The sequence below is a fragment of the Carassius auratus genome, chromosome 27 (assembly GCF_003368295.1).
Source record: "Carassius auratus strain Wakin chromosome 27, ASM336829v1, whole genome shotgun sequence".
Lineage (NCBI taxonomy): Eukaryota > Metazoa > Chordata > Actinopteri > Cypriniformes > Cyprinidae > Carassius > Carassius auratus.
Genome location: NC_039269.1, coordinates 11,436,631 through 11,463,221, shown reverse-complemented (window position 1 = coordinate 11,463,221; position 26,591 = coordinate 11,436,631). Strand labels below are relative to the sequence as shown.

Below are 26,591 nucleotides of genomic sequence, written 5' to 3'. Positions count from 1 at the left end.
TTTGCTGAGAAACCTGTTGTACACAATTACTACATGCTCTCTGTCACCTGATTGATAGTTCAGAATTTAAAAAAAAAAGGCAATTCAAGTAATTTATTTATCTTTGCTGTTAAATATCCAGTGATATTTTTTTTTGTAAACACAAGCATAACCTTGACATTGTTATTAATATTTCAAGATGAACACTTACTGGATGGAAGCAAAATGTAATAATCGATACTTTATATATATATATATCGATACTTTATTATATATAAGTCATTTTAATATGTTCAAATATGATACAAATTTATTTGTACATTTCAAATATCAAAATATCTTACTGAGACATAGGCCTATTATTGCACTTGCAGATATTATTTTTTTTTGCGTAATCTGTACAAATTATTTACTTTACAAACCGTCTAAATTTCATTTAACTTTTTGGTCATGTAAGTAACAATCTGCACTAGATTACAAATTTTTGCTCAGTTTAGGCCTCTGAATGAAACTGTGAGCTTCTCACTAGATTATATGGGTTATTCTAAAGTTTCAATAAGCTATTATATAGTGTTCCACAGAAGAAAGTCATTTACAACATTGAAACGACATGGGTTAAATACTGACAGAATTTAAATTTTTTATGATCTTATGTAAATATTCCTAAACTTCAATAGTATCGAGGAGCGATTAAACCGGTTAGACTGCTAGACTAGTTCAAATGTAAATATACTTCCTTACATTTGTACATCTTCCTTGTCATTTTCATGAGTTCAGTTTATTTGCATACAGACGGAAAACACTTGTAATTTTGAGCTCTACCCTGTAAGCAGAAATCACATAATTTGTTACACATTTTTCTAGTAAAGAGACGAATCAGATGTGCAAAAAATATTAGCTTTTTATATGCAAACAAGAAAGCAAAGAAAAACGAAGTAAACATGGTCAGACATTTAGTGTTTTGACTTGTGTGCGGTCATTGGGTTGTTGTCCATAATTACACTCGTCAGCTCCATATGTAAAACAAAAGTACCAGGAACAAAAACCGTCGGTTATGGTGTCGCTTTTCTTGGAATTCGATGAAATAGAGCGACCGCACAGAGCCAAAGCGACGAAAAAGCTGTTGAGGAAACACAGCCAGATGACGTTCAGCTGCAGGTGCGCGTGCATCTCTATCTGCAGCAGCGGCGAGATGATCATCAGTGCGAGGAACGAGGACCACGTGCTCAGGAACGTGTGCATGGCGCGCCTTAAACAAACCAAGCAGCTTTGTTGAGTGGAATGCTGAAACACATGCACCCTCCATCTCTCAAACGGAGCATACGAGTAAAGAATGACGCAGGTGACCGTCAGCAGCACGAGAACCGGAGAGCTCTGAGATCTACTAAACAGCTGGCACTGGTGCTCCTCAGCATCTCCTATCAACAGAACAAAATCAGGCTCCCAGAAAACGTACAAAGCTGCTACAATCCAAAGGAGGCACGCTCCAGCCAGGTAAGTTAGCTTTTGTTTCCAGGATGTGTGGGTTGAGCTTGATGATAGTGTCCAAAAGTTGTCTAGTCCTACAAGGAGGAACACTGGCCAGTGGAGCGCATCGTAGATAAAACAAGCAATCTGAGCCAGCAGGCATATGTGATACCTAGTGAAGTGCCAGCCTGAAATGTTGAAGTTTTCCAGATAGAAAATAGCCCCAAGGGCAAAACTCAAGAGACTGTCTATCAGTGCCAAGGAAATGCAGAAGAATCCTGAGAAGCTCCTGGTCATGTAGTGCCGCTGCACCACGACCACCAGCCAGTTCAGCAAACTCTTGAGCCACAAAACCAGCAGGAGCGAAGGGATTGATGTTTCCATGGTATGGCTTAATCCAAGGCTGAAATCAGAACAATCAACAGACCAGTCTTTCTTGTAACTAGCCAGCAGTTCCTCATTGAAAGAGTTTACAACCGCTGTCAGTAGACACACCCTACTTAGGTGAAGGCCAGCCCTGCACTTTAAATGAATAGCCCACTTTCAGTTGGAGTTCATTATTGTTAAGCATGAATGGGCATTATATAATTGGTATAAAAGTTTTTTTTTTTTTTTTTAGTTTTTAATGTTGATTCAGCAATACTACTCATTCAGCAACTTACATACGATACCCTTTTTCTCTTCCCGATACTGAGTACTGATCTGATACCTGGCTGTGTATCTGTATATACAGTTGTATATACTACTAGCCCTGTGTAAATTGCTAGAATTATTTTATGGTGTGCTTCAAGATGGCTATGGCTAAAGAGAGGATATCCAAGGAGGAAGGGTAGCTAGATTTTCCAACTGGACAGAAGCTGTGGTCTGACCAACCACAGCTGGGTCGCCTGGATGAGGGTGTATGATGTTGAAAGAACCGAAACACTCAATGAGTCCAGGAACATCACTGAAGATGTGTCCAGAAGCATCAGCACAGCAATTAAGTCTAATATAATCTTGACAAACTATATATCATTGGAAAAAGTAAGTCCAAGGTTATTTGTTAAAAATTATGTAGAAAAAAAAGTTTCATTTATGACGAGAGTTCACCCTCAAATTATAACAGGAGTTTTGATCTTTGTTTAAAAAAAAGACTTCTTCATTGCCTTTTTCTCTATCACATTTTAGAAATCATCAGAAATGATATCAACTGAAAACTTAAAATCTCAAAATTCATCCTTTAAAACCCATTTTATAATCAGACATTGCATCACCATGTAAATGGTACATCAATATAATGTTACAAAATGTATTCATTTATGAATTGTGCACTATGAAGTCTATGTTCAAAAATGTGAGTGACAGTTAAGGGTCTAGAGTAACCTGCATACCAGCAGTGCAGTACTTGCCAGTACTTGCCTTGTCATTCAGTAGTTCCTGCCAATAAAAACATGCATGTTAAGTGTACTGACAAACAATTTTCTCAAAGTTCAAACCCAGAACTTCAATATTTAACTATTTTTATGTCTCTTTGTAACATCCAGCTATAACATTAAAAGAGAACAGGTTTGTGCAGAAATTAACTTGACCATAAAAGGCTGTGTTTACAACTAAAGCTATGGATTCAATGGCGGTAATGGAAATTATACTGGGTGTTGCTAAAACAGTGTTTTCTATGTTCAGTAGAGATAGGGACATGTCTGTATAAGCAGGCACATTAAGTTGGCTCAACCCTTTGAGAAAGATGTGGACGTATTAAAAAGCAGTAGACTACAAAACAATGGAAATAATTACAGGGTGGACAAGTCTGGATATGCTCCCTTATTAAAGGGGTTATATGATGTTGCTAAAAAGAACATTATTTTGTGTATTTGGTGTAATGAAATGTGTTTATGTGGTTTAAGGTTAAAAAAAAAAAATTATTCCACAAACTGTACATTATTGTTTCTCTTCTATCCCCCGCCTTTCTGAAACGCATAATTTTTTACAAAGCTCATCGGTCTGAAAAAAGCGAGGTGTGCTCTGATTGGCCAGCTATCCAGTGCATTGTGATTGGACGAATGCCTCAAGCCTGTGATGGAAATATTACGCCCTCAACATACTGTGATGACGTGTGTCCCCGAACGATGAGACAAAAACAATAAAACCCATTACAAACTGGACATTTATTGCATCCAGTGTGTGGACATACTTTTTATTAGAACTTGTTTTATTGTGCATTGTGTATGACGCTGCATAAACATAAAACCATGTCTGCATTTGTGATCGGAGAAACAACAAACAAGCTCTATTCTCCACTGCTCAAAACTTGTGTTTGAATTGTCAGTGGCAAGTCCTTTACATATGAAAATGTACTTGCAGACTGTGTGTCAGAAGCGCCAGACTGTCCTTGCAAATATGGAACTGCCCCTCTTTATAGAAACAGTCACTGGTTTCATGAGTTAACCTTGCAGATAATAAAGCGAGAAAAATAGTATGCGTATTTGGCGTTCTACCCAGGGAAAGAGCTTCGAGTTTAGCATTGGCCCAAAAGCTGAGCGCTCCCCCCGGAATGGGTCGATGGTGAGGAGTCGGGGTGGTGGAGGGATGCTGAAAGATTAGAAAGAATGAAGGTAAGGCGGCTATGATTATAGTAGTTCTCTCTCGTGGTGGTTGGTTAGATGATGTGTTTACTGATGGTGAGTTGGCTGCGTTGATTATCTATGTGTGGTTCTCTGTCGAGTTGGTTGGATGGATTGTGCGGTTATTGATAGTGAATTGGCCGCTTTGATTATTTGCACATGCTCCTCCTGAAATTTGTTAATAACACATCACATTGTAGGCTACTCTAACAGGAAACAGTCCTCATCCTCTGTAATTGCGTTGCACACATATTTGGGTTGAACTGTTCCGGAACAGTGTTGTAAATACAACTTATCCACTGATTTCTAGCTGTGTCCTCTTTTGGAAGAACAAAGTAGTTTCGCTATTACAATGAAAAACACAGCTTCTCCACAACATGGCGGCGGTGACAACAGCGAGAAAAAAAGTTACTCCTTTCATTGCGTCAACATTTGAGTGGTGTTATGCAAATCTTCCAACATCGTGATGTAGACGTGGGGCTCGTTAGAACGAACTGTTGTAGGAGGAAGTGGTTGACTCTTAACTTTTCAAAAGAATATCTCTTTGGATTTGAGGCTTTCAGTTTTGCAACTGTAAAGATCTTCTTTATGCACAAAGAGCTTGTAACACTCCAAAGAGAAAGTAAAACTTGAAATTGCATCACATGACCCTTTTAAAGGCTCTGTCTCCATCCCTGGCCAATAAACTTGATGTGCAGGTTCACCTTTTAATCTTCCATCATGGAGGTTGTCCATTGAATTTTAGACAGGTACAAGAAGGTCAGAGATTTGACAAGTTTTTTTATTTATTTTAATTGTTTTCACTTTTTTACATGATGGAGGTGGTAATAAATCAAAACACAAAACCTCTTCTAAAAATTGAATGCTTGTGCAAGTAAGTTCAATTTCTTGAATTTAAGCAGCAAAAACATTTCAACACATGACGGTCGATGTGATTTTACCAAGTTTACAGTACATTTTAAGTTTTGGCTTACAACCAGTGATTCTTTTCCTCTTTATGGGTAAAGTTACGGTTAGCGTTAAGTTTAGGGGTCAGACTATGTTAGGATGACCAAACATGACATTTTACAAGGACACGTCCTGACCAGGATTTCTATATTGCCTAAAATATCCAGGTTTTGTGTTTGGTTTCTTGTTTTCATACTTAATGAAGGTGATAATCCTTTGACGAATAACATGCAGACATTGTACATAATCGACCAATCATGCGTGAGAAGGTGGGATCTGCAGAGAACAGTCAAAGCGATGCAAATATTTGTACATATTAGTGTTCGACTTAAAGCAGCACAAAGACCTTTTAAGTGTATTCTTTCCACCTTTTTCTTGTCGTAAAAAAGGGCGCAACCATTTGTATATTCTATGGGTTTGGCTTCCATTCTCATCTGCGTCCACCCCGTCTTGCTATTTTTGGCTGAACTAAACAGTTCGTTTTGCTGCTTGATATTGAAAGTTGGTGTTTAACACAACATTATTTTAATGTTTTATCTTAATTAAGAGCACTCTGGTTTGTAGTGCAAACCGTTTGACCTTTCATTGCACGTTGTTATTCTCCTCCTTATTTGCCCATAGCGGCTAATGAAGTTAAAGTAAAAGGTGGATAGTCTTTGGCAGCACTGAGCAGACCGATCGGTGTATGACATCAAAGTACACAGTATTTTGTCATACAACAACTGGTCTGCACAGCACAAACAAAGCCAAAACTTGGATATTTTAGGCAATATAGAAATCCTGGCCAGAAGGTGTCCTGGGAAAATGGCACGTTTGGTCACCCTATAATGACTATGTTTTTGGACATGAATATTGTTGTTCCAAAAACAAAAGATGTTGATCCAGGATTATGCTGGTTAGCACAGCCCAATTAGTCCTTGCTGGTATACTCTAACTAAACCACAAGCACACTAAACTCATCCTTTGCCACGACTGTCATGCAAAAGTAGCTGTGACTTATTTGTAAACAAAAAATATATTGTTTACTTTTTATAAACAGCAATTTATATAAAGCAGAGTGCTTTATTCCTGAAGGACAATGTTTTTTAATGTAAGATGTGTAGGTAGACGTGAGTAAAAAATGATGTATAAAAACATAGCAGCTGTTTATGCATTGTCTTTATGCATTGTTTGCAAAAGTGGAGTGTTGCTGGAAGACATATGTCACACAAAAGTGAAATGACAGAAGTGCAGCTGCTATTGATATTGAACCCTGATGAAAGAATAAATCATAACAAGGGCCAACCCTGTTTATTCATTGCTTATTCATATTGGAAAATTATCTATTTCTTTTATGTAATCGTTCCAGTTACACACCCGCGTAAATTCATTGTGACAGAAAATGTAGATAAGAAAAATGAATGACTATTTAATTTTTGTAATGCCTGTTACTCCATAGTTATCAGTTGCGTACATAAAATATTATTAACTGATTTCAATATCTATTCTTGATTTGATTTCTTAAATTTTTTTTGTGTTGTTATTATTATTATTATTATTATTTCAGTTCAGCATGTGGAAGAGAGAGACCTTTATGACTTCGAAGAGATCATGTTGTTAATTTTATATATAAATATAGACCTGCATAAATGTATTAAAACCACTAAAAAGGAAAAAGGATAAAAAGAAGTAAGGAAAATATTACAAAGGCATACAAAAACCAAACAAACATATTTATTTGTGTCAGATATTCTGCGCAGCAGCACTAGTGTCACGAAGGCCCTCGTGATGTCATTGTGGACATCCCATAATACGTTTGAGGATAAGCCGGAAGTCTGGTAATCGTGTTGCTGTCAAGGTAACGCGTTTAAGTGTATTAAATGTACCTCTTCTTGTAACCGTTGTGAAAGCCTGTTAAGTCCAAAAGGGAAGTTGGGCATTTTTTCTGTCATTTGGTAAGCGCTGGTGAATTGTGATTAGCCAAGTTAGCTCCGTGTGGCTAATTTAACGGAAGTTTTGGTCGATGTTCCTGTTGCTGTGTCTCATGTCGCTTAATGTGGTCAAAATTGCTGCTGGTTGTCACTCCCAAAATCCTTGTTAGTAGCGTGATAGTTTGCGTTTGTAGTAGTTTTCTGGATCCTCTATTTAGGTTTAATATTTGCAACATTAGTGTTTACATTTCTGATACCTAACGTTAGTCATGTCTTTAAAATATAGTTACATTCTAAGTCAGTCAGTTGCCTTTTTTAAGTAACGTTAGTGCTTTATACAACAAACTTACAGCATCCAGTTATCTTGAACATTTGTATGGTTAATTTATCTTAAATTTGCTAAATGTATTGTTTATAAGGTATGAAAGGACTATATAAGATAAATTACACTCAAATCATATATTTTTGTTTTTGTTAGAGATAACTATAGATAGCTTTAGTATACTTCTCCTTTCTGTAGTTTCACTCTGTTTTAACATACAAAGTCAATGTGGTGTGGATTTAAAGCTGCTTTCTCCCACAAGTCTGCCTGTTAGAAAGAGTATTTATCTGTTTAACGGGAAGAGAGACACCAAAGTGAGGGCAGAATAAGAAGTATAAATAAGTTCCAGACTAGCTGCCTTTGCTTACTGTGCAGCACGTCCTCCTGTGGTTTACTGGTTCTTCCAGTTTATCAGTAGATCAGTTCGAAAAACGGTAACCAAAAATATTTAGGCTTTTGACAAATAACATGTCCATGGAATTGTTTTTATTACCATCAAGGTTTTAGTTTACAGCATTAATTTAAGGTAGTGGCCATATTTATTTTTATTTTTACCCTTTTTTAATAATTTTAAATCACCTGTTTTGTGTTGAATTGTTTTGCAATATGGCAAATTATTTTTAAATATGCAATGCAGCTTTAAGAATCTTACAATTATGTTAATATGGCAATAAAATAAATCTTATATAATTTATTTAAAAAAAAGTCAAAATGTGGTTGAAATGTCCTTAAATGTAACACTTATATTTATGTAAAAATTTAAACAACATACTTACTAATTCGTACCTGTGCAGATTAAACCATATACAAGAATAAGTGAGCATACTCAATTTTATTGCATTTTAAATGAGTAAAAAAAAAATGCTGACAAATGAACAAAATGGGATAGTAGCAAAGTTTAAAAATATAAAGTTAGAATAAAGTAGTATTGGGTGATAAAACTAATTAGTCTTTAAATAAATCTGATTTTTGTGGTAAATATCTGACAAGATTGTTAAGACTGACATTTCAGTGGTTGTTTTCTGTAAATCATGGTAAAAATGGATCATACAAAAATGTAATTGGACAGGACACTAGCTAATGTATTGAAAAACCTCAACAACAACAATTATGCCTGGAAATATAGGTACCAATGAGCTATTAACCTTGAAACATTTTCCGTGTCCTCATAATGAGGAGCCCCAATTAAGTCTTCTCAACTCATTTACATTATTTGGTTATCTATTTTTATTTTTTTGTCCCCCATAGGAATCAAAGGCATGGAAGATGAGCTGCCCTCCAGACAGGCGGAGGAGGGTAGTTCATCGAAGCGGTCACAGAGGCACCAGGAGCGGCAGGGGAAACTTCCAAGGAGACGCAAAGAAGTGAAGAGGTCTCTTCGGAGGCCAGACTGTCCAGGACACCTGCCGGGGGGAAGTGCACATTGGTTGCCTGAGCATTCTGGATCAGAAGCCTCTGAATCAGTTGAGGACACTGCTGAGAGTTGCCTAAAAAGATGGGATAGATTCAGGTACAAAACAAATCATTTGGTTTAGACCGGTTGAACCCTAAAAACAAAAATGTGCAGTGATTTAAGTGCCTGTCTGTTGCAGACGAGGGCACTTTCTACATGGACCATATCCTGCTACTCACTTTGGACCCAAAGCTTGTGTTCTTCCCAACCCAACCTCAGTCATGTAAGTAAGCAAAGTCAGGCTCCCAGTTGGTAAAGGGTTAGGACACATCCGTCTCTTGTTACTGTTTAAACTTTTTCAAGCAAAGTATTGGAAATATGTGGCAATAAGGCTGTGTGTGCGGAGTTCTGATTGCTTGTTGGATGAAGTTGGAGGGCAGCGCAGTCAGGCACCGCTGTTGCTGTCACAAGAGTGGTCCTACTGGAACTTAAAACACCCCAGCACTATGCCTGTTTTACACCCCCCAGGACAAACCACATGCAGAGGGTAATGTTGGGTTTATGGTTTGATATCTGATGTTGTGCTTAACATGTTGTTTAGTTGGTATGAGATATGTTAGTTATACGTTTCTGTATAATACCAGATCAAGAAAGATGATTAGAGTCAATCTATAAAAAATACTTCTTCTGGATGTCATGCAACGATCGAAAGTTTTGAAACTTAGTGGAGTTATAGAAACCTAGCTGTTGGACTTTATTCCTTGGTACAATAAATGTGTAAATAAACTGTCAACTTTTTAAGTTAAAAAAGCAAACTGTGAATGTGTCAAACGACAGCCGTTTTATTTATTTTTATTTATTTATGCTGAAAATGGTCTGATCCTAAAACTATGAGAAACCAAATGCAGAAGTCCACATTTCAGTGCTTTCCAACATTTGACCATGACTTATGTTGCGTAACGAGTGTAGAAACAGGACAAAGTACATGCCGTTTTGCTTCGCTCGGAGTGCAGTGCCGACACATACCATGTTTGCCTACTCTGTCGACTTTCCCCGCAGGCACATTCAGGATCCAGCCAGCCAGCGGCTTACCTGGAGCAAACCACCACTCAACGTCCTGGTCATCAGAAAGATCCGAGATGAGACCCTTCTGGAGCCGTTCAAAGAGCTTTGCAGGTTCCTCGTGGAAGTAGGTTTCACAAATGCAACATTAGTAGTTGATTTACAAGCTAGGAAGTTACAGACGCTACTGTTAGCATCTGCTTTCCATTGGGTGTTCCCTTTCATTTTTTTTCACAGGGTCATTAGTTTTTTTTTTTATTTGGTTACACAAATACTTACACAATTTTTCCACCATCAGGAGAAACATCTGATGGTTTATGTGGAGAAAAAAGTTGTGGACGATGGCTCTCTCATGAGGGATGACTCATTTTCAGCCATTTGCAATCAGCTGTGCACATTCAGGGAAGGTACTGAAACCTCACTGTGTTATCGGCAGGTTCACCTGTAACTTGATTTACATAACCCAGACGCACCATTAACCAATGAAGGATTGGGGGCATTAGGAAAATGAGTGATTTATCGTTGTGTTCACACAGGGTTTGATGACATCTCAGACCGCATCGATATGATTATTTGTTTGGGTGGAGATGGGACTCTTCTGTATGCATCATCCCTTTTCCAGGTATTCTCTCATCTCATCTCATTTGTTTGTGCACAAGTCTCCCCCTAGGTCAGTCTCATCTGCTTTCCATTGGGTGATCTCTGTGTGCTTTATATAAATTATTAGAATTTGGATATACAAAAGTGAGTTGTTTAGGGATTTATTTAAGAATGAAATGTGGTTTTGTTTCATTTGTTTAAGGGCAGTGTTCCCCCGGTCATGGCCTTCCATCTGGGCTCCTTAGGATTTCTCACACCATTCAAGTTTGAGTCTTTTAGAACAGATGTGGATAAAGTGTTTGAAGGTAGAGTGATTTGAGAAATGTTTTTTAATTTTTCATCTCTGTAACCAGAAGAACTGTAGTAGTTGTGCTTTAGATGTTTATGTTGTTTTATATATTTGTGTCTGGCTCCTGTAGGTAATGCTGCCATCATCCTGCGCAGTCGTCTAAAGGTTAAGGTGTTGAAAGGCATGTTCCAGAGGCACGAGCAGCTCCTCAGCGCTCAGGAGAATGGAATATTGCCTCATAACCACATAAACAACGAGGCAGGCAAAATCACACTACAGTTACAGGTAACGCAGCACTTACAAAGTATTTTGCTGAACAAAACCAGTGAAGTGGAGAAATAAAAAAATAAAATTCTGTCTTTATTTACCAACAAATTTTGGCACACAGGCCTAACAAGTTCTAGGAAAACACAAACACTGAAAAAATTTAAACTTGCAATCCACCAATATGGCCATTGGACAAATCTGATGGTGTGGTGTTCAACCAATCACATGACATTCTAAGAGAGAGACCGTAAAATAAGCTCATGGGCTCCTTTGATCAAAAGTGACAGTAAATGTATAATTTACAATATTACAAAAGATTTCTATATCAAACAAATGCTGTTCTTTGAGCTTTGTATTCATCCAAGAATCCTGAAAGAAAAAGAAAATGAAATCCTTAAAATTTAAAAGAATTACAATGATTTATGAAGGAATTTGGTTGAACATAAGAAACTTCTTTCAAAATCTTACTGACCCCAAAACTTTGAACAGTTGAGCACATGTACATACAGACGTACATGAATTTACATATTGTTTACAATGAATATATCATTAATTAGCTTAAATGTATTTATATATATATATATATATATATATATATATATATATATATATATATATATATACATACATATATATATATACACATACATATATAATTGTCCAATTATCATAGCAATAACAATGTCATTGACAGTCTGTGTTTCTATGTACGAGATATTTTAGACCAGAGTGGCATATGATAAATAAAGAAACGCCTCTGATTGTTAGATGCGTTTGTGTGTAATTCTGTGATATGGATATTATGTGTGTGTATAAAGGTGTTAAATGAGGTTGTGGTGGACAGAGGGCCTTCATCCTACCTGTCTAATGTGGACCTTTATTTGGACGGCCGCCTCATCACATCTGTACAGGGAGACGGTGAGCGCAATCATACGCTTCAGCTTCAAACAGCTCTCATAGATCCCTTTTATCTTGTCCCCATTGTGCAGGCCACTCAAAAGGGGTCTGGTTAAGGGGTTTTCAGAATGTAATTAGTACTTTAAATCAGCAAGGATGCTTTATTTTGCTGAAAAGTGACATTAAAAACATTTATAATTTTACAAAAGATAAAATGCTGTTCTTTTTAACTTTCTATTCCTCACAGAGTCTTGACAATAAGTATGAGTGCTTACACCACAGAAGAATTAAAGGGATCGTTCACCCAAAAATGAAAATTCTGTAATTAATTACTCACCCTCATGTCGTTCCGAACCCGTACGACCTTTGTTCATCTTACCTACACAAATTAAGATACTTTTGATTAAATCGGAGTGCCCTGACCCTGCACAGGCAGCTATGCAACTGAAATGTTCCCAGGCTCAGAACGTAGTAAGGACATCGATAAAATAGTCCATGTGACATCAGTGGTTCTACCATAATTTAAAGGGGGGGTGAAATGCTATTTCATGCATACTGAGTTTTTTACACTGTTAAAGAGTTGGATTCCCATGCTAAACATGGACAAAGTTTCAAAAATTAAGTTGTACGTTTGAAGGAGTATTTCTGTTCCAAAAATACTGCTTCCGGTTTGTCACAAGTTTCGGAAAGTTTTTTTCGAGTATGGCTCTGTGTGACGTTAGATGGAGCGGAATTTCCTTATATGGGTCCTGAGGGCACTTCTGCCGGAAGAGCGCGCGCTCCCGTATATCAGAGCACTGAGAGCACAACAGACTTCACTGATTAGAGCGAGAGCGTCGCGAAATGTCACAAAAGGAGCGTGTTTTTGGTTGCCAGGGCAAGACAACCCTGCACAGATTACCAAAAAAAAAAACAGCATTAAGGGATCAGTGGATGGAGTTTATTTTTACAGAGCATCAACGGAGTTGTGCAAGTGTTTGTGTTTGTTCCCTGCATTTCTAAAATGCTTGTTTTACAAACAAAGCCCAGTTTGACGACGGATTTGCGTATCGTTTATTTCTTAAGGATGATGCAATCCCAACGAAAAAGGGTTACGATTGTGTGTTGGAACCACAGGCGGTGAGTAAAACTGCTTAAAATATCTCTGCCTCCTTGTTAGTGCATCCGCCTCCCATCGGAGACCCGGGTTCGAGCCCCGCTCGGAGCGAGTACTTGCTGCTGCTGCTCTCGTTCAGTTTCAGCCTTCACAGCTGTCACAGCTTCCAAACGCTGTCAACGCAACTGGCGCTCGTGATTCTTTAGCTCCGCCCACACGTCACGCCTCCAGGCGCTCGTGTTTTTCCGGGAAAAATCGGTACAGACTATCTTTCTCTTATGAATATAATAAAACTAAATACTTTTTGGAGTAATGAAGGATGCAGTACTACTCTATAGGTACTCAAGATTAACATGATATTGAGTGAAAACAAGCATTTCACCCCCCCTTTAACTAATTTATTATAAAGCGCATCACAACGCAAGCACATTACTATCCTCTTCACGTAAACAAGGCTCAGTGCATTCCTGGGGCCTGTTCTTCGTATGTCGCTTATTACATCCAAGATCAAATGACACATCCAAGATGATATCATCGTCCTAATCATGATCCGGCTAATTGGGTTCTTCGAACACACCTGTTGTGTATGATTAGTATCGCTGGATTGAGTTATCTGAGATAATTGCGTGTTTATGTGTTGTCTTAAAAGGGGATATGTATCGATACTCGAAACCATGATCAGCAGTGCAGCGATTGGCTGGTGGCAAGACGGCAATGTAATGACGTCATATAACTTAAAGCGACACCTGACGAAAAACTTGACAAATTTCTGGACTTCTATAAGGAAACAGCCAAGCAAACAAAACTACATAAATGTGATAATAGATACATGAGACAGATAATAGATACATGTCTTTATTTTTTTAGTATTTTTTTCATTATTCCCAATTATTTAGATTCGCAATTTATAATAGTTGTGCAGTCTTTACATTTTTATTTCAATGTAGAAATTATCTATTCATTTCACTTTATATTTGGACAGATTTGTTACGTGACAGCATTAATGAAAGTTTCAATATCATGTTACCTGCATCTCCTACGCTACATCAAGCCACTCTTATAATAGCAGCGACTCTATTATCTGTATAGCATGTGTGTAAGACTCGAATACAATTATGAAGTAATAAATTTATGACAAATATTTCAGTGAGTAAAACTGGCTGTGTCTATAGTAGGCTGTTATGGACTACACAACATTTTTATATTATTTTTAAATAATTTTTTTAATGATTTATTATTTTAAATTATTGTCCCTGGATCAGTACGATACTCTTGTAATAATTTAGCGGTGCTAGCAGACATATTTTGAGTATCAGTTCTGGTTGAAAAGAAGCGATCTAATCCTGTTTACATGAAATAAGCTTACGGACCTGTTGCTATGACAGCAGCTCCGGGATGAGCTTCGAAGAACCAAATGATCCAAGATCACGCCAAATCGTCAACATTCAAATCCAGCTAACTGAGTTAGCGACATACGAAGAACAGGCTCCTGTTCTGCATCAACAGCATCACAAGCATGCATTGTACTGAGGTACTCTCAATAATGGTGGAAAATGTGATTTGGACAAGAACTGTCGAATAAAGTTATTTTTGTTTTCATTGTGCACAAAAAATATTCTTGCTGCTTCGTAAAATTACGGTTGAACCACTAATTTCACATGACGTATTTTAATGAGACATGGACTATTTTAATACTATTTCTTGAGTTAAGTTTCTGTGGCTCAGTGGTAGAGCATTGTGTTAGCAGCACAAGAGGTTGTGGGTTTGATTCCCAGGGAACACGTTAGGTAAAAAATGTTAGTCTGAATGCACCAAGTCGCTTTGGATAAAATTTATTTTAAAATGTCTGCTTAATTTAATTTTAATTTCTCTCCATGTAGGTTTAGAAAGCTTACGGATTTCATTAAAAATATTGTTTTGTACGAATATAAAATATACATTATATATGTAAATATATAATATTATCTTAAATATAATATGAACGAAGATCTTACTGGTTTGAAACTACATGAGGGTTAAGTAATGAATGACAGAATGTTTTTTTCTTTTTGGAATATCCCTTTAAGCAGCACAATTTTTTTCAAAATTGATGATAATAAGAAATGTTTCTTCAGCATCAAATCTGCATATTGGAATGATTTCTGAAGAAACGTGACAAGAATAAAAGAATAAAAAATCTGTTTGCTATGACGGGAATAAATTACATGTAAAGTCTATATAGATATAAAATGTAAATCCATTACAAGTAATATTATTTCTCAGTATAATCTCTATTTACTGTATATCAAATAAATACAGCCTTGTTGAGCCTAAGAGACTAGAGCGTGGCTTTGATTTTTTTTTTTTTTTTTTTTTGCATGATACACAAGAAACATTTAGATTAGCTTCGTTATCTGAGTGCTTGATCTATTTTTTTTTTTGATTGTTTTGTTTTTACAGCTCTAGCAGATGTCTCAATACATTATGGTCTTTTCATTTGCTTTGACGAGAGTCCAGCTGCCATGAAAATAAATGCAAATATGTGGTGTGTTTCTATGCAGGTGTAATAGTTTCCACCCCGACGGGCAGCACAGCCTATGCTGCTGCGGCGGGAGCTTCCATGATCCACCCTAATGTTCCTGCCATCATGGTCACCCCCATCTGCCCTCACTCCCTCTCTTTTAGACCCATCGTGGTGCCCGCAGGAGTGGAGCTCATGGTGAGAACTCAGGTTTTTCCATTTCTGTGATGAAACTGCATCTGCCAATTGAGGAAATAATTAGTTATATTTAGGTTTTATTCATTTATTACCTTCAAATGAGAGCTTTAAATGCACTTACTGTATTTACTCTGCAGATAACGCTGTCGCCTGATGCTCGTAACACAGCCTGGGTCTCGTTTGATGGCAGAAAGAGGCAGGAAATCCAGCATGGGGACAGGTGACACTCTTTTTACACAATCCCATAAGCAAACAGCTTTGACCTCTCCCATAAACCAGTGATACAACAATAGCTGTATTACAGTTATGGAAATGAGCATCAGCAGTTTCAGTAGGCACCTCAACCTTTTAGTTCAAATTCAGTTTGCCCTTTATTTCCTCAAGCTGCACTCTCAACCGCACTTGCTATATCTGTTAATCATTAGTTCTTTTTTTTTTTCATTATAGCATTAAGATCACAACCTCTTGTTTTCCGGTCCCCTCTATCTGTTGTCATGATCTGGTGTATGACTGGTTTGACAGTCTGGCTCAGTGTCTCCACTGGAACGTCCGCAAGAAGCAAACGAGTCTAACGGATGCCAGCGACTCTTCGGATACGGAGAACTGAAACATCATTAGAAAAGACACTTATACTCTTCACTCTCTGTTGACTTTACATTCCATCCTGACTCACTGAAAAGGGGTTAGAGTTCAAAATTCTTATTTTTACATTGCACATTTCTATGTTCATAAATAAACAGATTTCATTATAAATCTATAAATAAAAGTGATCCTGTGCTACCTGAGAAATAACACGTTTATTGTTTAGAGGCTAGCCTGGATTACTTGCAATTAAATGGCAACAAAATGTTTGGTTAACATAAAATATAGTGTGACTGCTAAACATCGATCGTTACCAGAACGTGCTAAATAACGGATCTGATTCTGATTTTATTACAATACCATTTATTAAGAATAATTTAAAAATCATTCATTTATTAAGAACATTTCAATTTGTACTGTATGTTATATAGAGTCAGCCACTTCTAAATAGTTTAGGTTACAGAAAATAGAAAACATCCACCTTATATTTGCACATTATAGAAGGAAATGTATTGTAAGTCATTTACTGAGCATAAAATGTTAATTTAGATTTTGTGTGTGTGTGTGTGTCTGTAGCTGTTCGCTAAATTGACCACAGACTATCCTCACCTACAAACAGACAGAGCTTGGTTTTCTGTGTGGTTGGTCACATGTATGGGGAAGCCATGCTTTGTCAGTTTATCATGTTGGCAGTCAATTTTGTGTGGTCTTCTAGCCATTGTACGTTAAACTACTAAGACTGAATGTGGTTTATCAGTCTTTTTCCTGTAGCTCAAAGCTGTTGTTTGATTTTTGTTCAAAGTCTTTCTGAATATGAATCACATAACTGTTTTGTCAGGTTGGATGGCTGTCAAACCCAAGTAGCCTCCCTGTGGCGGCAGAGGATGTTGCATTCTTAAATCCATAATTCTAAAGCCATTATTGGTTTAGTTTAATATTTAAAAGACTCAAGGCTGTAATCTTTTTATTTACAGATGCATTGTATGTTTTGTGTTTCTCATAAAATATTTATGGCACTGCAAGGTCATATCATGTCACTGCATAAGAACTTAGCATAGCTGAATGTATGTTAGCAGTTTACGGTTTGAAGTAAATAAGAGATTGTATGATGTTAGTGTTGGTCTCATTTATAATATTTCAATAAAAGTTTATTTTTACCTTGGATGTTGTTGTTTTTTATCATTTGAAATGTATTATAGGTCTTTATAACCTGCTGTATTTACTAACGCAACAGTGTTTGCAGAACAATGGAAAATACATTGTATTGTCAAGTAGCTTGTGAGATATTTTATAAAAACAAAGCATAAATTTTGTAAAAATTTTCAACAAAACAATGCAAATTTCTTGTGTTCTATATTTTTATTGCAATTAAAGGATACAGATATAGTTTCTGACAGACACTTAAATTATTCTCCATATATTGCAAAAAAACAGTCCTCAACATTAATCCAAGTACAGACAGTTATGTGAAGATGCTGACAACAAAAAAATAATAATGGGATTTCAGTTATAAATGATGTAACACTACATTTTTTATGACAGACAGCCAATGGCAAATTAAATGTCCTACCAATTAAAAAAAAACATCTGGCATTTCAACAGCTTTCTCTCAAAGACATTGGGACAGAAAACAAAAGTGAGGAAAGTTCCATAGAAAGAAAACACAAGTGTGTCTTTAGTTACAAACATGGTGTCATACCCAGTCCATCTAGATCTTCAGTCAATGACAGAATATTGAGGACAATAGTATTTCTACAGGAACACTAAGTGTGACCAACAAGATCATCTACTTACAGACATGGTTAAAGATTCTTAGCATTTAAAGAAAAAAAAGACGTTCACTTGGGCACGAGGGGTTTGTTTCCCTGCTCCTTGTGAACTTGGGATGACCTTGAATTTTGAGGGATGCTTTAATAAGGGTTCTCAGTTTTTTAATATAGAGAAACCACCTTTGCAGCCTCTTGTGCGCATCTGATAACCACTAGAGTCAAAGCATTGCAGATGAACAGATGTTTTCTGCATTCTAACTCGAATACATTGTCCAAAAGCAATCTTACCATCATCGGTTTTAGTATTTGTAGAAAATGCAGTAAAATGAAAACCTGTGTGTCTGACATTAAAAAATAGAGTACAGTTCATGCTGAACATGAACATGGCATGAACTTCTCTGGCAGATTTATAGAATCCATATATAAATGATACATTTGTATTTCATTTCTTAAATATCATCCTCAGTATGAGTAAAAAAAAACAAAAAACAAACAAACAGCTAATGTAAAATAACACTCTAGCCAATAGTATGCAACCCTACAGAAGGATAGTATTGGACCTCAGCCCGATTAAAACGCGAACTAACTAACAGGCTATTTTGGACCAGAGCCCCTCGGGGAAGTACAATTTATCAACCTCAGCGTTTAAAGACCAGATGGGAAAAACAAAGGCTCCGATGCAAGGATGTGAGCTACGGCATGAAAGGTTTGAACTCTATTTCTCTGGAATTGGTCAGAATTTGAACGTATACGGAAAAAAAACATCAATATCCCTCAACATTTGGCACAAATGTGGATGTAGTTTCCCCTTCTGAACGCAGTCGACCTCATGAGACTCAAATGGAGTTTGGTTTTAAATAACTGCCAACTACAATCAAGGATACTGTTCAGATTTATTAACTTCTCTGTTATACGTTAACATGGATTATTTCTCTTCAGGGTAACAAAACGTGTTTGCACAAGTCCACGAAAATAGAGCTCTCATGTCAAACCGAGCAAGATCTCCCAGATTTCCACAGAAATATCACAGGTCAAGAGCCATTGAGATTCATGATAGGTAACACTTATTAGGTATCTAAGCTAACGGTACACAAAGAAAAGAAACAAACAAAAAAAAAACGTCCAGATTTGAATTTCTCTCGATTGGACAATCAACCTTCATATGTGGGTTAAAAACCATAGTGAAGGTTCACCAATCCACTACAGACATGTTTATACAGCAGAATACTTGACTTTAGATAAAGCAAAGATGAAAGAAAAACACAGGGCTCAGGGAGACTTGCGGTTCTTGCATCCACAGTGGGGGGGGAAGCATTTTCAGAGAAAACCAAAAAGCCTTTGCGATATTTTCCATTGTCATCATAGCCGTTTCCTGCTCTCATTGAACCTTTAAGTCTGTCAGAGGAAGATCTCAGCCTGAACAGAAATGGGAAACATCTTCCGAACATGACAGAAGTACGTGAGCAGGTCCACATTGAGCATGGGAGTTTGTGTGCGGCGTGAGGAAACCGTTTATGTCTGAACAGTCAAGGGCTTTGTCTCACTTTGCTCTTCCTCGTCTTCTTCCTCTTCCTCTGTGTGCTGCTCCAGCTCTTCTCTGGTGATCATTTCAAAGTCGTTGCCGTTGCTGTGCTGCGACCCCTCATCCTCCCGTCTGTCACTGTCCGTGTCCGACTGACGTTCTTCGCCCGCATCCATTTCTTTATTGTCGTCTTCATCCTCTTCCTCATCGCCGTCTTTTTTCTCGCTGTCCGATTTGTCCTCGCTATCTGATTTCTGCGCTTTGCTTGAATCCTTGTTGTCGGATTTCTCGCTGCTGGATTTCTTGGAGCTGGAGCGCGGACCCTTGTATTCGTGAGTGTAGAGGGGGCGGAAGGAGTCGATGAAGCCCACGTCGGCTGTCAAGTTGGGTAGTAACCAGAAATGATGACGGCCGCCAGTCACAAGCCAGATGATCAGGAACAGGATGCAACGAGCTGAACAAAGAGGGAAACCAGAAATAAGATGAGAATAGACAGAAGATGTGGTGTCATTGGACTGTAATGTGAAATATTGTATAATACAAGATATAAAAGTCTAGAGCTCATACCGACGGCCAGGAGAAGTATGCTGGCGACGAAGCACCCTGCTGCCACGCTCAGGTAATACACACCAACTCTCATCTCAGCTGGCCACAGCGGGAACAGAGTGGCTGCGATCACAGCAATGACTGCAAACACACACACACACATCTCTGAATCAGTACTGGAGCCAGAGAAACTACAGTCAGGCTAAACTGGAGAGAGAGAGAGAGAGAGAAAAAAATCCCACCTAGGATCAAGCCCATGGCAAAGGTTTTAAAGTGGACTGGATCGTAAATCCAAAAATAAACCTGTAGGAAAGAAAAAATATTAGAACTTTTTAATTACAACAAAAGGTATTTGTGAAAGTGAAGAACCATTTCATTTTTTAATTTAATATTTTAATAATAACAACAACAGTTACAATACTCTATATAATTATATAAAAAATAATCTTAAATTATATTATTGGGGTTGGCTGGGTAAAAAAAAAACATCAGTGTTAAAAAATAATGATACTTATATAAATGACAAAATTATTAATCTTATGAATATAAAAAATAAACGTAATTCAAATTGTTATTGGGGTACCAGTGTTGAAATTGTTAAATAAGGCTAAAAAGATTAACAATAATTTTAAGTCATCGAAATTAAGTTGAAATTATATCCAAATATTAGATAAAAAACATAAATCTAAATAGAAAATCTACACAAAGATTAGAAATGTTCATTTGTCAACTAAAAAAAAATAATGTTTAACTTTAAAGACTAAAAAAATAAGTAAAAACTTTTACAGAAGAATGTACAAAATTACAAAAGATTCGGAACTAAACTTTAATGAAAACTAAAATATAAAAAATAAGCTAATTCAAAATATTACTAAATTTCATAACAGTACATAATATCACTATGCACTAACACTATGCTACTCCATGCAGTATTGTTTACAAAATCTTAATGTTAATCATACATTTTATTCTTTGATTCCATTTTCAATGTGGAAAAAATCCTTTTACATAAAGTGCATGTGTGTTACACTATGAAATATAAAGCAGACAATCAAAGAGCCTGACCAATATATAATTTTGACGATATTATTTTGTTTATTGGCCAATATGAGCCTGTTGCCGATATATCGGCGAATATGCCACCGATATTATTATATATATATATATATATATATATATATATATATATATATATATATATATATTTTTTTTTTTTTACAGAACATATACGTAATGCAGATAAATTGCTTGAAATTGTGTAATTAGTTTGTCCAGCTCCATTGTTTGCTACTGGCGACCTGGATGAAGCACTTAACTTCAAGTCAATGGAAAACAACAGAAAATTTGAATGGCCATATCTCCATAATGGTGCGGTGAATCTGCACAAAATTCGATGGATCCCTTCAGCTCGAGTAAACCTCTCGAATGCAATAGAGTGTACGTCTTGAGGCCCTCTTTCAAATGAGACCACCCCCGCGTCGATAGCCCCCGGGGTTCGGGAGTTACAGGTAGTTAAATTTATGGTCCGGCGCCAACCAATCTAGCGATCCCAGGGGGCTATTGATGCGCGGAGGGTGGCATGGCAAAGGGATCCCCCAACTTTGGTGGAGATCCCCTGGCATGTTCGCGAGATAGTGACACCAGTTCAGTTTCACTTCAGTAAGGAGGTCTCTTGTTCAGGCAGCAGCATTCAAGCGTTGTCTTATTCATCCGTCATTATGTTACACTTCTCTAGTAAGTTTCGTGTGTGTGGAGACAGTTGTGCAAATCTGTGAATAAATGTTTCGAAGCAAAGTAAACTTCAATGGAATAAAGTTGAATGGAATTGAATTGAATAAAATTAATGAAGCTCAATAAACTTCAACTTTACTGTTCAGTGCACTGATGTCAGACCCATTTTGGATAATAAAGTTTATTGTTAAATTGTTAAATGCCCTGCCTCCATTACTCTGTCACGTCATTATAAGTGTTTGATCACAACATCTGAGTGATCACTGCGAAAAATGTGTTTATGTTTGTAGTATATTCTAAATATAGTACCAGTCAAATGTTTGGACACACCAATGTGAAAGTGTCTAAACTTTTTCATAGTATCGTACTATAATATACACAATGAATATTGGCCGATATATCGATATTTTTTACTCCATAATATCGGTATCGGGGCTCCCAAAAAAACATACCGGGTAGGCTCTACAACCAAACCCTTCATTGCGGTTACTTTTATGACAATTAATCATCAAATAAAAGAGTGAGACCATGAAATGTGGTTTTCTAAAGTCATCCTGACCTCATTGCCATCCAAGAACAGTTGGTCATCATGAGGCTCCAGCTTGAATTTCTTTTTCACATCCTTCTTCTTCTTTGGAGATCCTGGACTGTCATCCTAAACATACAGAAACAAGAGTTAAACACAGAAGAGATGATATGCACATAAGAAAAAATACCTTGAGTGGAACAGAATGTATTTGTGTTTTCACATCCTATCAGATGATCATACACTTTTTTCCTTCTTTGTGTCTGTTGCCTCAGAGTCCTTCTTTTTGTCTTTATCCTTTTTGCTTTTTTTCTCCTCTTCTTTGCCGCTGTCACTTTTAGCCTTATCTTTTTCTTTCTCTTTTTCCTTCTCTTTCTTTACATCTTTCTCTGGCTTCTTCTTCATCACCTTCAGGGCTCGGTGGAAAAACTGCTTCTTTAGAAGCCTGTGAACAGCAAAACATTTCAAATTAGTGGCTGACAAACACTAGCATTCACAAATGTGCAATTCATGTTTATTCAGCATGGATGCACTGATATAATGTTACAAATCATTTCAAATAAATGCTGTTCTTTTGAACTTTCCATTCATCAAAAAAGGACCATGTGACACTGATGACTGAAGTAATGGCTCCTGAAAATTACACTATAAAATATAGTAAAATAGAATCCAGCAATTTGAAATTGTAAAAATATTTCACAATATAAGCACTTTTGCTGCCTTGGTGACAATAAGTGACTTTCTTCAAAAGCTTTGTAGTATCAAACACCATAAAAATTTCAAAAAGTTTGATGAAATGAGAGTTTACCTGTTGCAGTAGTCCACTGCCGACTCTCTGGTTGTGAACAAAGCTTCCTCGCCCTTCTTTGCTTTGGCCCACTTTGAATCCAGCAGACAGTCGACTGCTTTGGAGGCTGATGAGCAGAAAACAAAAAATTGGCTCAATGACAGCAAAGAGAAACCTTGATGTAAACCCTATGCAGAGGAAACAGAGGAACGCAGGGGAGGAATGAGTGCACTGACCGACAAAGTAATCCACTCGATGTCCCATCATGTTGGTGGATTTGGTGGGGCAGTTAAAGCGCAGGTACTTGGCCACCGCCTTCTCCTCCTTGGTAGGTTCACTGACCTCCTGAAGAACAGAGATCAAAGATCATGAAGTCATGTGATAAGAAAAACTTATCTTCTGATCCAGATTTATTTGGTTTTAGATCAGATTTATTATACTGCTAAGCAGTAGTATATATAGATTCAGTACACTACATTATTTCACAGTATTACCATTTGTATTGCATTTTTGATCAAATAAATGCGGCCTTGGTAAACATAAGACTCCTTTAAAAAACATTTACAAAATCTTACTGACTTCAAAGACACAATTTTATATTACATTTTACTTTACACTGTTAAATGTCACCTTTAGCTAAATGAATACCCATTTTTCATACTGTACAATTTATTTTAAGCATTTTTTCCTTTACTTTAAGCAAAACTGTTTTAGAATCTTCCAAAACATGAAAATACCAACCATATTTTAATAATCAGAGTTTAATATATGCATCACTATTATGTAGAGCATGATTCTGGACCAGTGAGTCTTCACAGGAGAGGACCTAGATATTAATAGTATATAAACCAAGATTAATAGATACAACAGAAACCAAGAGTCTGACAAAGAGCTGGTTTGTCCCTTTTACAAAAAGCCCTTAATTCAAATGGAAAATGACATCGGATAACAGCAGTGCAGGAATCCAGTGAAACCCGGTGAAAAGCTTTGAAATGAATCTCCAGCACTGGCAGCAGGACCCTCGTCGGTCATCTACTCAATGAATGTGAACTAATTAAAAGCCTCAGCTCACCACACACTGATGTGCTGTCCTGTGCAGTCTATGCACTGAGATTACAGTCTCCATTCAGACACACCGAGTCCTCACTGACCCCATTTATTAAGCTCAAGTTCATTAATTATAGTACTCTGTAACCACACTATGCACACAAAAAAAAAACTAATAAATCCTGACAATAATCCAGGCTATAAAGACAGCATTTATTGAGCAATAAATGACTACCAGACATAAGTCCAATCTTAAGCCTGAGGTTTTAGAATGAGTGTTTTTGAGTTCCACAAACCATCAGTCATTCTCTTTTCAGTCTGAATGTCTCCTGCATGACTCAGAGAAACATATAAACATGGGATTTGTCTGGGTGCGCAGGAGTTACTGGCAGGTTGCCTGATATTCCTCTGGATTCTGTGAAAGACACCAGCCAGATGTTTATCGATTACATTATCTCCGCTTGGCCCTGGTAAACAATAACTCCTCTTGTACCACACTAGGCCTCGTTCTCAGGTACGGTTTGGTGGTCTTACAGTGACAGATGTACTACATTAGACAGGCTTCAGATAAACTCCATGAAGGTAATCATTTACTCACCCTCATGTTGTCCCAAACCTCTAAGACTTTTTTTCTTCTAGAACAAACAAAAGATTATGTTTTGAAGAATGTTATGGTTCCAAATGAATTTCTTTGTTTGGAAAGATAAAATAAAATAATCTAAATCAAAATATCTTCTTCTGACACGAGCAAGAGTCAATTATAACAGACTTTAACAATTTGATTAACACTTGGTCTAAATGGCAAAACCTTTACAGAGAATAAAAATGAGGTCTACTTTATTTGATTTACTTCAGAAAACTTGAGTCTAAAGGTTTGTTTTAGGTTTCCTAATGATTGTTAAGCACAAATAATGCATGATTACTCATCTATTACAAATTGTTTCAAACGGTTGCATAAGAGCAAAAACTAACAAACACGCTAGATCAGGGGTTCCCAAACTCGGTCCTGGAGGGCCGGTATCCAGCAAAGTTTAGCTCCAAACATAATTAAATACTCCTATGCCTGAAGCAGCTAATCAGTGTCTTACTAGGCATACTAGAAACTTCCCGGCAGGTGTGTTGAGGCAAGCTGGAGCTAAACTCAGCAGGACACCGGCCCTCCAGGACTGAGTTTTAGGCACCCCTGCGCTTGAGTGACAACATGTCATTACACAAAACTCCACTGTTTTTACATAACAGTATGAGAACACACAGTAACTGTGACCTAGAGCCAAATAAGCAGCCAAGCCAGACATTTTTTTGTGGATGATAAATGCATTCTGACTACAATGTCCAAAAATGCTGTCTGAGTAGTGCACTAGGCGACAGATGCACATAACGTAGCACTTGCATTTGATTGACAAATTTAGGATGCTTATGGGTTTAAATGGAAAACCTTTCAGCATTTACTCACTTGTTTGAATGCTGTTTTCTAATGGAAAATTAGAAGATGTTATGGACTCACAGTCCACTTTTATTGCATCCTTTTTCATACAGTTAAAATAGATGGTGACAAATGCATTCAGCCTATCAAGACTTGCATGTTTAATGCAAAAGTCACATCAAATTAATTTATATTTTTGGGTGAGAGGCCCCTTTATTTGATCTGCAAATGTGTGCACATTTGGCGACGAGAAGTGCTGCATTATGGACGTTATTTGGTCACATTCGTGAAGCATATGAGACAGCAGCTGGTTAAAGAGAGAGCAGCCTGAGCTGAGCTGAGCTAAGATGGCCAACTCCATCAGCTGATCCAGACACACTCTTCACAGCTAAATCAGGTCATGCTCACATCAAATTCATCGATAAATTGTATAAATGATTAGATGCTTGCTACAGAGATACAATGCATGACCCAAGGGAAGCGCAAAAAAATGCGCCAGCACTGACAAATAATCCACCTCCCATATGAGAGCGTTGCAAAAATAACGGATCGAAGTACTACTGTATTTTGGGTCTAACATAACACTAACTCGAGAACCGACTCAATGCCAAACAGCGCTCTAAGATTGGGCCTCTAATAACAAGAGTGACGTGAATTCTGTACCTGGATTCGCTTCTTGTGTCTCCTGCGCTCCGCCATGATTTCTAACTTCTGGGTTGTGTGGGTTCCCTTGACGTGGTCACGAACAGAGTTGGGAGGGAAGTCTCGCGATATTTCGAAAAGCCCGTGATCAGTCACTTCTTCGCTTGGCAAATTAAAATCAGAATGAATGACTACTGCCGTCTGAAGTGCAGGTAAGGCACGCAAACTGGGTCAGGATACACAGTTTTGTTGTGAGAATTAACAATAATTTAATAAACAAAGTATTAGTTATCAAAATAAATAAAATAAATAAGATGAACATGTTCCTTGAAAGCCTGACACCTAAGAAGTATATTATAAGTTTATAAGTATAAGTTAAGGCTATATAAAAAATACAAATTTATAAAATAAATCCTATAAAAACATGCTTTTTTATTTTTATGAAGCTATATATATATATATATATATATATATATATATATATATTT

At 37.1% G+C, this 26,591-nt stretch overlaps 3 protein-coding genes across 7 annotated transcripts; 1 reads left to right on the top strand and 2 right to left on the bottom strand.

Annotated features, from left to right (window-relative positions):
• Positions 1 to 359: 359 nt before the first annotated feature.
• Positions 360 to 2,185, bottom strand: gpr160 (G protein-coupled receptor 160). The gene has a single exon (XM_026205895.1). It carries the CDS (start codon positions 1,828 to 1,830, stop codon positions 925 to 927), a length of 906 nt encoding a protein of 301 aa, XP_026061680.1. The 5' UTR covers positions 1,831 to 2,185; the 3' UTR covers positions 360 to 924.
• On the top strand, positions 1,336 to 17,274 carry nadkb (NAD kinase b). 4 transcript variants are annotated; one of them, XM_026205893.1, is made up of 12 exons: positions 1,336 to 1,473; positions 8,475 to 8,736; positions 8,819 to 8,902; positions 9,679 to 9,808; positions 9,980 to 10,088; positions 10,218 to 10,303; positions 10,484 to 10,586; positions 10,701 to 10,855; positions 11,656 to 11,755; positions 15,371 to 15,528; positions 15,666 to 15,748; positions 15,976 to 17,274. In XM_026205893.1, the coding sequence occupies exons 2-12, from the start codon at positions 8,486 to 8,488 to the stop codon at positions 16,133 to 16,135; spliced, it is 1,419 nt and encodes a 472-aa protein (XP_026061678.1). In that variant the 5' UTR covers positions 1,336 to 1,473; positions 8,475 to 8,485; the 3' UTR covers positions 16,136 to 17,274. The 4 variants fall into 4 exon arrangements, with proteins under 4 accessions (XP_026061678.1, XP_026061676.1, XP_026061677.1 ...); XM_026205891.1 differs by lacking the exon at positions 1,336 to 1,473 and adding an exon at positions 6,754 to 6,831; XM_026205892.1 differs by lacking the exon at positions 1,336 to 1,473 and adding an exon at positions 6,779 to 6,928.
• A 176-nt stretch (positions 17,275 to 17,450) lies between these two features.
• On the bottom strand, positions 17,451 to 26,229 carry sec62 (SEC62 homolog, preprotein translocation factor). 2 transcript variants are annotated; one of them, XM_026205886.1, is made up of 8 exons: positions 26,125 to 26,229; positions 23,228 to 23,336; positions 23,013 to 23,118; positions 22,448 to 22,649; positions 22,238 to 22,333; positions 20,190 to 20,250; positions 19,969 to 20,088; positions 17,451 to 19,855 (listed from the first exon to the last, which is right to left on the bottom strand). In XM_026205886.1, exons 1-8 carry the CDS (start codon positions 26,158 to 26,160, stop codon positions 19,392 to 19,394), a joined length of 1,194 nt encoding a protein of 397 aa, XP_026061671.1. In that variant the 5' UTR covers positions 26,161 to 26,229; the 3' UTR covers positions 17,451 to 19,391. The 2 variants fall into 2 exon arrangements, with proteins under 2 accessions (XP_026061671.1, XP_026061672.1); XM_026205887.1 differs by lacking the exon at positions 26,125 to 26,229 and adding an exon at positions 24,637 to 24,659.
• Between the last annotated feature and the right edge of the window lie 362 nt (positions 26,230 to 26,591).

What these genes read in the sequence shown, in the direction of transcription:
- gpr160 (XM_026205895.1), bottom strand. Translation starts at nt 1,830, where the DNA reads ATGGAAACATCAATCCCTTCGCTCCTGCTGGTTTTGTGGCTCAAGAGT.
- nadkb (XM_026205893.1), top strand. Translation starts at nt 8,486, where the DNA reads ATGGAAGATGAGCTGCCCTCCAGACAGGCGGAGGAGGGTAGTTCATCG. An exon ending in CACATCTGTACAGGGAGACG is followed by an intron (nt 11,756 to 15,370) that starts GTGAGCGCAATC and finishes GTTTCTATGCAG; the next exon opens with GTGTAATAGTTTCCACCCCG. An exon ending in GAAATCCAGCATGGGGACAG is followed by an intron (nt 15,749 to 15,975) that starts GTGACACTCTTT and finishes TTTTCATTATAG; the next exon opens with CATTAAGATCACAACCTCTT.
- sec62 (XM_026205886.1), bottom strand. Translation starts at nt 26,160, where the DNA reads ATGGCGGAGCGCAGGAGACACAAGAAGCGAATCCAG. An exon ending in TCGAGTGGATTACTTTGTCG is followed by an intron (nt 23,119 to 23,227) that starts GTCAGTGCACTC and finishes TCTGCTCATCAG; the next exon opens with CCTCCAAAGCAGTCGACTGT. An exon ending in ACACAAAGAAGGAAAAAAGT is followed by an intron (nt 22,334 to 22,447) that starts GTATGATCATCT and finishes CTGTATGTTTAG; the next exon opens with GATGACAGTCCAGGATCTCC.